At 46.6% G+C, this 12,917-nt stretch overlaps 2 protein-coding genes across 4 annotated transcripts in view; both read right to left on the minus strand.

The window, feature by feature from the left end:
- Positions 1–12,917, minus strand: part of CNTN1 (contactin 1) — a 372,749-nt gene that overhangs the window by 238,664 nt on the left and 121,168 nt on the right. The window lies entirely within an intron of this gene.
- On the minus strand, positions 7,147–10,898 carry LOC108305664 (mannosyl-oligosaccharide glucosidase). Its single transcript, XM_017530400.2, has 4 exons — positions 10,391–10,898; positions 9,991–10,217; positions 9,323–9,519; positions 7,147–9,095 (listed from the first exon to the last, which is right to left on the minus strand). Exons 1-4 carry the CDS (start codon positions 10,740–10,742, stop codon positions 7,358–7,360), a joined length of 2,514 nt encoding a protein of 837 aa, XP_017385889.1. The 5' UTR covers positions 10,743–10,898; the 3' UTR covers positions 7,147–7,357.

Raw genomic sequence — 12,917 nt, forward strand, 5'->3', positions numbered from 1 at the left:
TGAGGAAGAAAAAATACAGAAGAACTCACACATCACAACTACAATCATAAAATTTAAAAACAAGCAAGAGAATATAATGATACTATATTTTGTCTGGAGTGGAGATTATAAAAAAGACTGAGAAGTATGTAGATATCAAATTCAGGATTGCAGTTACTTCCAGGGAGCAGAGGGGGGTATTACTGGAAAGAAATTCACAGAGGACTTCAGTTGCACATAGTACTATTGATTAAGCTGGTAGTGGAACACAAATTTTGATTTTGTTTTTGAATACTATCTAAATACTTGCAATGTCAATAATATATTTTAAAAGTGAGGAAAATATAATAAAGCAAGCTCCGTTGGTTTTATAGCTGGAGTCCCCTTTCTTTAGTTTCTATATCCCTTTTAAGATGGTAACCAGGAGAAAAAAAAATACTTCTAATGCCATCCAATTCTATTTGAAGCATCTGTCTAGTCATTAAGAAAGAGATTCAGCTAAAGAAAAAAATTAAAAATAAATATCGATAATGAACAGGTATACCAACATGTCTCAAAATTTGAGATATTTTACATGGTTTATGTAACATTAAAGGATTTCTGGTTCCATTAAAATACCTAAGATTTTCCCTAATGTTTCATATAGCTTTCAAATATCAGTATACCAAATGATTTCCCATGTTTTATGAAAATGAGCTAATTGCAATTTAATCTCCATGTAAAATGAGACCACTAATACTATTACTAATGGTTCCAAGTATAATTGAAAAACATAATTTAAAGTGTTTTAAGTGTATCAAAGTATAACAAATAATTCTAATCATCCCTATTTAATCGTATTGACTTTTAATTGCCTTAAAATACACAGCTTTTTTTGTTTGTTTTTTGATTTGTTTTTTTTGAGACAGAGTCTTACTCTGTTGCCAGATTGGAGTGCAAAGGTATGGTCTTGGCTCGCTGCAAACTCTGCCTGCCAGGTTCAAGCAATTCTCCCGTCTCAGCCTCCTGAGTAGCTGGGACTACAGGCACGTGCCACCACACCCAGCTAAGTTTTGTATTTTTAATAGAGACAGGGTTTCACTATGTTGGCCAGGCTGGTCTCGAACTCCTGACCTCGTGATCTGCCCACCTCAGCCTCCCAAAGTTTTGGGATTACAGGTGTGAGCCACTGAGCCCAGCTAAATTAGGTAGTTTTTCTTTTTAAGTGACTAATGCTCCTGGAGGAAGCCATATTCAACCCATATTTAAATCAAGAGATGTCAGCAACAAGTTCTGCCCCATGAGAGTCACCAAACAGCTTTGGATACCTGCCAATCTGTCTCTCTGGATACATATTAGGGAAGAGCTTTTAAAATTACATTCTATTTAGCTTCTCTAGTAACACATTTAAATATTTGAAAAATAGTTTAACCCAAACATGTTTCCTGTCTCGAGACAATTTAGACTTGTCTCATTATGGCTCAAATTATTTATTCAACAAATATGTGTACACTCTTGGTTATTTCAGAACTTCTGGATTTTTGAGAAGTATGAGTCAAACACTAAGTAATTCCTTTAGAAAGCTTTAATGTGGAGTGATGCCATCAAGATGGTAGAGATGGAGACATCAGCCTTCTTTTCCCTACAAAGACAAGAAAGACATCTTTGGGATTGCTCAAAGGTCCAAAAGAATCTAAGCAACACAGTGAAATAAAACAAACACTAAATAAGCAAGAACATCCAGAATAATCACACAGAATAAATCACTGGAGAGAATGGCATACCTGAGATATATAGAGATGTCTAGAATGGTAGGTTCTATCAGTATTAGCCACACATCAGGTGCCAGGATGGTTTCCAGTGACCTTCTATGCAGGGGACACTGGCAACTTTCACCACTGAAATAATCAAGTGCCATTGCCACTGTGAACAATCTGGAGAGGGAGATGCTGTGATCCCTCCAAAAAGGAGCCATTATTGTGATGCCATCTCCCAAACCCCACCAAACTCTAGAGCCATGACCACTCCACCTGTACCCATGTTCCAGTCCACTGGCTCTGTGGCTCCACTGTAAATGCCCATGTCTCAGACACCAGAGAACCACAGTCCCTGTGAGCTACCTACAGTCCAGGTCCTACAGTCACTCTACACAACTGTATTCTGGACACTGACTTCACTGCCATTCCACATGTGTCCACACCTCAGCATCCAAGGCACTGCTATAGTTTGGATACTTGTCCCCTCTTAACCTTACATTAAAATTTGATCCCCAATGTGGCAGTGCTGGACTTAATGGGAGGTGTCTGGGTCATATTGATGGATATCCAAGGAATAATGTCCTCCATCAGGGGAGAGTGAATTCTCACTCAATTAGTTCCCATAAGAGCTGGTTGTTAAAAAGAGCCTGGTACTTCTTCACCCTGTCTCTTTCTTCCTCTCTTGCCATGTCATCTATGCACTTGCTGGTTCCCCTTTGCCTTCTGCCCTGAATGAAAGTATCCTGAGGCCATTACCAGATGCAGTTGCTAGTGCCATGCTTCTTATAAAAACATAACAAACACGTGAATCCTTCACCGGCAAACAAGGTATCCAGGTTCTCTCATCAAAATTGACTAGAAGGCTGGCATAACTCATGGACAGAAGTGAGAGCAGTGTGGTGTGGTGGCCCACCTGACAGCCACACAAGGAAGGGGAACCCCCTGCCCCAGCCAAGGGAGGTGGTGAGTGAGCATGGTACCCAGCCAGGGAAGCTGTGCTTTTTCCACAGAAATTTGTGACCCACAGATCAGAAGATCCCACTCATGAATACACACCACCATAGCCTGCTGTCCCAATCCCCGAATGTGCAGATTCTTACAGCCTCTCAGCTGGAATCTGCTTAAGCTTACTGAACTCCAGAGGGGAGGGCCTACCGGCACTGGCTGCAGCTGCCTGCTGTCTAAGCCATTTGAGCTCCTTGGGGGAGAGACAGCAGCCAGCACTGGGACTTGCAACTGCCTAGTAACAAGTTAAGCTCACTGAGGTTGGGGGGGAAGGGTGGCATCTATTTCTATAAATCCAGGCTGCACTTTTTTTTGCTAGAGCCAGGGAGTCTAGATGGCCTGGTCTCAATACTTGTCCCAGGCAATGTACCAGAATCACTGGGACACATGTCTGTACTAAAAGTCAAATGTACCAGAATCTCTGGTACACAGCTAAAGCAGTGTTAAGAGGAAAATGTATAGCACTAAATGACTAAATGCCTCCATCATAAAGCTGGAAAGATCTCATACCAACACTCTGGTTCTTTTAATTGTGATATTAAAAGAGCTAGAGAGGCAAGAGCAAGCTAATTCAAAAGCTACCAGAAGACAAGAAATAACTAAGATGCTGGCTGTGGCAGTCAGCAGGTAAGAGTACCTCTTCAGATCTAACCCTGACCTATCTTTCCTTAGTGGGTGGGGCTTCTCTACAGGATCTCCAATAATTCCAGCCGGAGGCTCAGGGACAGAATTCAGGATCTCCCTGAGCCTGAGCCCCTAGAGGGAGGGGCGGCTGCAGTCTCTGCAGACTAGAAGACATAGCCTCTCATCCTGGTAGTTATGAGGACTCTGGGCAGCCCAGACAAGTGGGATTCTTTCCAGCAAAACACACCATCTCCACAAAGGGACAAAGTACTTCATTAAACAGGTCCTGCTTCCTGTGCCACCCAACTGGGTGAGACCCTTCAACAGGAATCGTCAGACACCCTATAGAGGAGCAGTCCTACCGACATCTGATTGGTGCCCCTCAAGGTGAGAGGCCCCAGAACAAGGAGAAGGCACCCATCTTTGCTGCTCTCTAGCCTCCTTGAATGATATCTCGAGGCATAGAAGCAAATCAGATGAATGAGGCCTGAAGCGAACCCCCAGCAAACTGCAGCAGCCCTACAGAAGAGGGACCTGACTACTGAAGGAAAAACAAGCAGAAAGTGACAACAGCATCAACAACAACAAAAGGCCCCCACAAAAACCCCATCCAAGGGTTAGCAGCCTCAAACACCAAAACTAGACAAACTCACAAGGATGAGAAAGAATCAATGAAAAACTGCTGAAAACCCAAAAGGCCAGAATGTCCCTTTCTCTTCCAAATGATTGCAACATCTCTCCATCAAGGGTGCAGAACTGGATGGAGGATGAGATGGATGAATTGACAGAAGCAGGCTTCAGAAGATGGGTAATAAAAAACTATGATGAGCTAAAGGAGCATGTTCTAACCCAGTGCAAAGAACCTAAGAACCTTGATAAAAACTTAGAGAAATTGCTAACTAGAATAACCAGTTTAAAGAGGAACATGAATTACCTGATGGAGCTGAAAAACACAGCACAAGAACTTCGTGATGCATACACAAGTAACAACAGCCAAATTGACCAAGTGGAAGAAAGAATATCAGAGCTGAAAGAACATCTTACTGAAATAAGACATGTAAATAATAGAGAAAAAAAGAATGTTTTATATACATACTCTTCCCATTCTTATTTGACTATAGGTTCAAGATGTAAAATTTATAGATTCATTTAATAAGGTAATTTTGTTTAAGTTCCTTTTGATATGCAAACTTTGGAACTCATTTTATTTCCTGCCCCAAACTGACTGACTCCCAGAGGATATTAATGTACCAGTAAGTTAGTCTGTAAAGCATTCATTTTGTGGAGTTATTGCATAAGGTAATCAATCAACTTTGCTTCTTCATAAGGAGCTTTATCTTGAAACCAGCAGCTGTAATTTCCTGGAAAAGATTTCATCATAGACATTTGTCCTATGAAATTAAAGAGAAAGTCATAAAAATATCTTGAAAATACAACTAGTATTTTAGTTGTTGGAAAGTGTTATTTTGTAGAAATATACAAGATTTCAATTAAAAATATATAATTAAAGTAGATAATAAAATTCCTGATTTATGTGAATAACATATGATCTAGGTTGCCTTCTTGGTGAAAAATTGTCAGATGCAAAATTCTTGACAGGAATGACCACTATATAACCCAGTAATAATTATGTTTGAAAAATAATCTAAATTATATGCACAAAGAAAAACAAGGGAATGGAGGCAAAAGAAAAACCAGTTTGGACCATGCAGATGTATGAATTTAAAGAATAATGCCTAGGTTTTTGTTTGTTTGTTTTTTATTGGCTAACCTTGACTTGAACTGTTTCTTTCACAAATCTTCACTGATGTGGGCTGTGAGTCAAAACCCAATCTAGTGCTGGGAATTTAAAGGCTCTTGTCCTCAAAGGCTTAGAATCAGTGGTTTGTTGGCACCAGCCCATCACAATTTGGAAGAGCCTATTTTAATTTCAGGAATTTTGCAAGCTGGTTGTTTAAAAAAATCATAGCCATCATTAATAATTAAATGATAAAATTTAAATCATACTTTTAAAATGCTGAATACTATCATTTCCTATGCATTTTAATTTTATTAATGCTGTAGAGATTATTTACACCTATTTTATCTGTATGGTGGAAATTCTGTATAATAGTGTGCTGCTGAGTACCTCTTCCCAATTACATGTTTGGTGACATCATGTTGGTAGCTTGCGATCAACCATGGTGGAGATATTTATATGACCAAAATCAGCAAATGCTACACATTAGGGTTTTCCCTTTTCCCCTGGAGAGTCAGTTGTTACACATTTACCAGCACATCTCAGCTCAAAATTCAGTGACTGGAGAGATTTACAAATGACCCTAGCTCACTCCAAAAAATAGTGTTTTTATATTTTTATTTTAACACAGCCAACTCAGAATCTTAACTAATGTTACCAGTATGGATAGGCAAAAGTTGATCTATAGTGACTTCTCTTTGATCAACTGAACAATGACTGAATCTAAAGCAACACACAGGTAATGCTTATTCCAAAAGATCTGTACTTTTACCATTGAGAGTTGAGGGGAAAAAAATTAAGGAACTATCAAATGTAGTTATACTGTCTAAGTAAACAAAGAATTTAGAAAACCACTGAGGTTAAATTTGCTTCATCACAGTCATGCAAATTAGTTATAAATATGCTTTGAACCATCTGATTTAAATTCCCATCCCTCCTAGATGACAATAATATTAAAAGATATTAAGAGATAAAAGAAAACATTAAAGGTAATTATATTTAAAATTAGTCACAAATGTGCCGTTTTCCTATGGTTGAATAGGTTAATAAGGTAGTTACCTAAAAATACACAACAGTAATTTAAACAGTACCATGGCTTAGCAAAGTAGGACAGAAAATAAATATTATAGAGTCCACTTGAATAAACACAGGAACAGAGAATGATTCTGAGGTTCTGACAGGATCTGAAAAGGATCTTATGAAGTCCACTCCTAACCTGTGTGAGTCTTACCAAAGATCTTCAAATCCCTCTACATTTAGAGTACTTGCACTACTATTCCAGAGTTCTTGAAAATGACAGGCTTTGGCCTTTGGTACAGCAGAAAGTTTAAATGAAAGAATAGGGTAGCTAACGGACAAGGCTAGAGTCTTGGGGAACAAATGTGGAAGGTCTTTCCTCCCACCAGAGTGCCCCCCTCATCAGGAGGGTGAGCCTGGGGCAGGGGTGAGCCCTGCCCCCACACCCCCCTCCTGCCGCTATCGCCGTCTAACTGGTGACTCGGGTATTGAGCTCTGCTCTTGTCCTGTCTCCGGTGAGGGTGAGCCAGTCAAGGAGGTGAGGGCTAGTGCCACCCTGCCAGATCTGGAGGACTACTCCCCTTGTGCACTGCCCCCAGAGTCTGTACTGCAGGTCTCTCCCTTGGGGCTGGCTTCCAGTGAAGAGGACATCCCATAAGTAGTTTTGAGAAGGTGGGTGGGTTACTTGCCCACCAGAAACAGCCCTGGTCCCAACTCCTTTAATTCCCTTTGGCCCCTTCCTGCCCACCTGCCCATCTAGAATCTGCCTGAAAGGGCCGGAGCCCTGAGGAAAGGGGCAGTATTTGGGGGAACTGTGCTAGCTTTATCCCCCAAGACATACACAGGAGCCTTTAATCTCATTAAAGAGATGTGAACCAGCCACTTGTGGGTTTGGATGGACTAAAGCTCAACTCACTACATTGTACTTGACTTGACTGTGTTTGAAGGAGACAGGTTCTGGCCACTTGACCACACCTTCCCTGAGGACAAGTCCTGAGCCCTGGATTGATCTGAGGCCTCTTGGTGAGGCAAATCTAGCAAAAGCAATAGAGTTCAAAATGTTTTTTCCAATTTATTTAGAAAAATAGACTCTGAATTCACATTCACCCCCAGGCTATGTGGGATGACAGGAGACACCTGAGATGAAATGAGGAAAGTTTGAATTACTGGTATCTGAGGGGCTGGGGGCAGAAGCCAGACTTTGTCCCTCCAGAGCCAGAGAGGCACAGGTGGCTTGGCTCCCCTCCTTTCCCTCCCTTCAGTAATCTTCAGCCATGGCCAGTAAGACAAGGCTGGTCCAGCCGTTGAAAGGGCGGCAGCCCATTCCTCTCCCATCCCGGTCACTGTACTGCTCCCAGAGGAAGCCTGTAGACTGGTACTGGCGCCATACATTGCCTACCACATTGGCACGGAGCTCACTGTGGAGTTTGGCAGCCCGAGCCTGGTGAGGACCCTTCAGTTGCCCATAGTGGTGGAGTGCTCCCAAGGCCAGGTAGTTGACATTGAGCCACACAGCACCCCGCCAGTAGGGAGGATCATGCTCTGAATTGTGCTGGCCATAAAAGGAGCTGGAGGCTGCAAGGGAGCGTAAGCCAAAGGGGCTCCAGAGATGGCGGCTGTCAGCTAGAATATCCAGCAGGGGCCCAAGGCGGGATGAGTTGGGGTCCAGCAGTCGCAGCAGCAAGGGAAAAAGACTGACATAGCCAAGGGCGTCTACATACTGCAGTCGAGGCTGGGGCCGGCCCACCACCCGAACCAGTCCCTGAGGGGGCCTGGGCTTCAGCTGTACTGCTTTTGTGTGATTCCCAAAGTCTGCAAAGACTCCTAGCTCTTGGGCCCAGTGCAGCTCATCCAGGCTCTCTGCTGACTCCAGTGAGGCAGCCAGTGGACCCAGCTCAGCAGCTACCTCAGTCTCGCCCAGATACTCTGCCAGCTGTGTCAGCACACGAGCACCCAGTGCCACCCAACATCGCAGGTCCAGGTGCCGCTCAGCAACTGAAGGGTGTGAAGCCCGGGGGTAGTCATCCAGCCCAGAGGGTAGGGTCTTAGGGTTCAGTAAGGTTGGTAAGGCAGGGTCCCGTCCCCGCCAGCGGTAAGACAGTGGCACTGGGCCTGCCTGGCTCTGATGGAGCCAGGAGAACCAGGCATGCAGGCGGGGGAAGGCCTTTCGGAGGAAGGCCAAGTCATCAGGATCACCACCCTCTAGCATGTGGGCAACAGGCAAAAGTAGGGTTGGGGGGTTGGCGTGGACTGCTCGTTGCACCAGGAATTCTGGAGGCACCCGGGCTCGGGCCTCATCCCCCAGTATCTGCTCCCTCCCAATCCAGCCATCAGCATTTAGCAGCCCCAGCCAGTGGCCAAGGGCTTCCCTAGTGAGGTAGGGATCCCACCGCTGAACCACCAGCTGGTGAAAGCCCTCATCCCAAAGGAAGCCTCGTGGGAAGAATGACCGGGAGGGCACCGCTGTAAAAAGAGGTATGGGTGGAAAGAGGGCTGGGTCCACCTTCTGCTCAGACTCTTCCACCCCCATGTCTGGCAATACCAGCCCTTGTCCATAGAAGTAGCCAATTCCGCCAAGGAGATCGCTGAGGGCAGCCTGACCCAAAGCCTGCTCACCAGGGCTCAGGCCCTTCTCCTTCAGATGGAAAGTCTTCTCAAAGCGCTCTCTAAAGGCTTCAGCATGGTTCTCCAGGGTCTGGGTCAGTAGACTGCCTGCCAGTCTTGGCAGGGCTTGATTTCCTCCTGCTTGGGCACTACCTGATTCAAACACAAACTCTACAGAAAAGGGAACTTTCAGGGTCACCTGCTGTATCAAGAATTGCCCCTGCCCTTGCCCACTGGGGCTTCTGTCCTCCCACTTCAGAGATCCTGGCAAGCCGAGGTAGCGTTCAGGGGAGGCCCCTGGAGGCCTATGCTGAAACCAGCTATTTAGGCTATTCTTTACCATCTCTGTCAGCAGGGGTAGTCCTGGGTTGGAGGTCCAGAAGACATTGTAGCTTGAAGGGAAGAAAATAAACAGAAAATATTCAGGAGAAGGCAGTGGGCATTATAAAGAGAAATACAAAGTGCTCAGGAGTCAGGTTGGGTGGTCTCAGGCAAGGGACATGGAGACTGGTGAAAATGCAAATAATTGGTAGAAAGAAGGTAGGGTGGGGGAGACAGAAATCAAAGTCAGCATCAATACCACCCCTTCCATCCCCCAACATTGTCTTCCCCCAATTACCTGCCATACTTGGGAGCTGTATCCCCTGGATTTGTTGGTGGCATAAGTGTAAAGCGGAAGTCACCAAGTTCACTGGTACGCCCACTGATGAACTTCAACTGCCCCTTGGCTTCAACCTCTGGTAGTAGGACTTCCTTGCCATCTGTCATCACATAGAAGAACAGGGAGACCAAAGGGAGGGCAGAGGTACTTGAGGCCTGAGTGACCAAGGAGGACAGAAAAGAACAGTGTTAGACTGGCATTCTCTCTTGAGAATCAGCCTTAGTAAGGGAAAGGAACAGCAGACAGGGGTAATGTAAACAACATACCTCTGGCAGTGTTGAGGGTCACTGAGTAACCAGGTACACCCAAATGGGATGAGATAAAGAGCCTTGCACTGGCTTCCCTGGGCGATTACAGTATACTTTTGTGTTATGTCCTACACTAAGAAGTCTATACAGTTTAATTTAATTTAATTCTTACAATTCTGTGAGTTAGGGCTATTATCTACACTTTACAAGCAAGGAAATCAAGGCTTAGAGATGTAGAGATGGTCATACAGGCAGTTGCTTAAGGCAGGATTTAAGCCAGGCAGCCAGTCTCGGAGCCCACTTCATGCTGCATTTGCTGGCAGCAAGGGAAAGATGGAGGGGGTCTGGGCTGAGGAAAGGGTGTCCTGAGGCCCTGACCTGAGGCTCTACAGTCACTCTCCAGCTCCAGTCCCCTCCGTGCTGACCCCCAGGCCTCTTGACGAACTCAGTGGTGAGCCATAAGGCCCCATCCTGGATGTGTTGCCGCCCGAAGGAGAGGCCGTCGTGGAACTCCCAGCCATAGGGACCCACACCGTCCCCCTGCTCACACGTGTGCCTGAGCTTAGGAGTCCCCCGGGTGGTGCCCTGCTGCGCCCACATCAGTCCTGGGGGTAGAATGGCCACGTAAGTCAAAGAGCAGGGGACCTGTTCCTCCGGGTCTCCGGGTCATCCCTCTTCATAACTCTCCTGATCCATTCCTCCCCACCCTTTCTCTGGCTTCAAGCTGGGGCGCCCAGATTAGGAGTCCGCCTGCCTGCCCGCCCTGGAGCCCGGTTACCGGTGAGGAGGGGCTTCGGGCTGCGAGTCTTCATGCCAAAGTAGACGTGAGGGCGGTAAGTTCCCCAGAAGAGGCCCGGGGCCACGGCGGGGCTGGAGGAGTTGGCCGGCAGCGCAGGAGGCGCGGAGTGCAGCGTGACCGCCCGCCGCGCACGGTGCCACGCCAGCACCCAGCGCCCCGACAGGCCCAGGGCCAAAGACAGGACCACTATGGCCACAGCCACTCCTCCAGCCGTGCTGCGCGGCGCGCCGCCCCGGCCGTCCCGTTGCCCGGGGCCTCCCCGAGCCGCCCTCTCGGCAGTCCGCACTCCCTCTGCCAGCACTGCGCGGCGCCGCCGCTCGCCCCGAGCCATCTTGGCACTGAAGTCCGCGTCGCGAGAGCTCGGAAAGGCGGCAGTGGAGCCCGGGTCCTGCCTTGCCTCTCCGGCTCCCGCCTTTCGTTTCGCCGACAGCAGTCAGATCAGCGACACCTGCCAGCCCGCGCGTCCGCCTCCCGCCGGAAGTCCCGCCTCGCTACGTCAGGCTAAGTCCCGGAGTCCGGAACCACTGCTTACGATTTTGCGTAGGGTTCGTGCACGGCGTCTGTTCTGGGCGGGAATCCGCCGGGGCTGCGCTTATTTGGCGACCCCATGGAGTTCACAGGCTCGGAAAAATCAATCTACCACTGGCCTGCTTTTTATTTTATTTTATTTTATTTTAGAGACAGAGTTTCCCTCCTGTTACTAAGGCTAGAGTTCAATGGCGAGATCCCGGCTCACCGCAACCTCTGCCTCCCGGGTTCAAGAGATTCTCCTGCCTCAGCCTCGCGAGTAGCTGGGATTATAGGCATGCGCCACCACGCCCGGCTAATTTTGTATTTTTAGTAGGGACGGACCCATGTTGGTCAGACTGGTCTCAAACTCTCGACCTTAGGTGATCCGCCCGCCTTGGCCTCCCCAAATGCTGGAATTACAGGTGTGAGCCACCTCGCCCGGCCGGCTTTTTTTTTTTTTTTTTTTTTTTTTATAGCGATTATATATTAGGAACCTAAGGCTATTAGGAACCTAAGTGTAAAACACTATCTCAGGTGTTTTACATTTAATCGCCCTGTGAAAATCAGGGGCAGGAAACGTAAACTTAGTCAGGGCCATACAGCTGGAAAATGGCTTGCTTGGAACCCACATATATCTGAATCAAGCTGGATCAGTTTGCCCACACCGGTGCCTTCTTTCCTAATGAAGTTGAGAGTGCAGGAGTGGACCCAAGAGGAAGACTGGGTTCTGTTCCAGCTGTGACTTCAGACAAATTGTTTCCACTCAGTCTGGGATTTCTTATCTAGATGAACCCTAAAAGAATGATAGTGGTGGTGCAAGTACTTACAGAAGGCATTTTCCTCTCTACAACCCAGAAGGTAAACAGAAAGGATGGTTTATATCCAGGTCAGAGGTTGTATGTAGAATCTGTAAGTCAGATTGACCCAGAATAGGATAGTGAACATTACTTTATTATTATTATTATTTTTTGAGACAGTCTTGCTTTGTCTCTCAGGCTCTAGTGCAGTGTTGAGATCTCAGCTCACTGCAATCTGCCTCCCGATCCTCATGCCCCAGCCTCTTGGGTAGCTAGGATCACAGGTGTGGGGCACCACACCTGGCTATTTTTTTGTATTTTAGTGGAGACAGGGTTTTGTCATGTTGCCCAGGCTGGTCTGGAATTCTTGAGCTCAAGCAATCCACCCACCTCAGCCTCCCAAAGTGCTGGGATTACAGGCGTGAGCCACCCCACCTGGCAGTGAACATTTGATGGCATTTCAGAAATGCAGCTTAGATTCATAGTTACTGATTTCTCACCAACAGCCCAACTTAGAAGATATTTATATAAAGAAGTCTATCCCATCCTTTAAAACAAACAAAAAACCACTGTACTGTATATCCTTACGTCCCCTAGCTATCATCACACTTCCCATTCAAACTCATTATGTAAGACTAATGCAGCCTGGTGTGGTGGCTCACGCCTGTAATCCCAACAATTTAGAAGGCTGAGGTGGCTGTATCACCTGAAGTCAGGGGTTTGAGAGAAGCCTAGTCAAAATGGCAAAACTTCATCTCCACTGAAACACAAAAATTAGCCAGGTGTGGTGGCACATACCTGTAATCCCAGCTACTTAGGAGGCTGAGGCAGGAGAATTGCTTGAATCCGGGAGGTGGAGGTTACAGTGAGCCAAGATTGTGCCATTTCAGCCTGGGTGACACAGCGAGACTTCGTCTGAAAGACTAATGTGGCCGGGCACCATGGCTCACATCTGTTATCCCAGGACTTTGGGAGGCTGAGGCAGGTGGATCACCTGACATCAGGAGTTTCAGACCAGCCTGGCCAATTTGGTGAAACCCCATTTCTACTAAAAATACAAAAATTAGCCAGATACGGTGCTGGGTGCCTGTAATCCCAGCTACTCGGGAGGCTGAGGCAGGAGAATCGCTTGTACCCGGGGACAGAGGTTGTGGTGGGCCGAGATTGCGCCATTGTACTCCAGCCCAGGCAACAGGAGG

Source organism: Cebus imitator, unplaced genomic scaffold (genome assembly GCF_001604975.1).
Source record: "Cebus imitator isolate Cc_AM_T3 unplaced genomic scaffold, Cebus_imitator-1.0 Scaffold2, whole genome shotgun sequence".
Lineage (NCBI taxonomy): Eukaryota > Metazoa > Chordata > Mammalia > Primates > Cebidae > Cebus > Cebus imitator.

Coding starts and splice junctions, on each gene's coding strand:
- LOC108305664 (XM_017530400.2), bottom strand. CDS start 10,742: ATGGCTCGGGGCGAGCGGCGGCGCCGCGCAGTGCTGGCAGAGGGAGTG. Junction 9,520..9,990: donor GAGTGACTGTAGAGCCTCAG/GTCAGGGCCTCA, acceptor TTGGTCACTCAG/GCCTCAAGTACCTCTGCCCT. Junction 9,096..9,322: donor ACAGCTCCCAAGTATGGCAG/GTAATTGGGGGA, acceptor CTTCCCTTCAAG/CTACAATGTCTTCTGGACCT.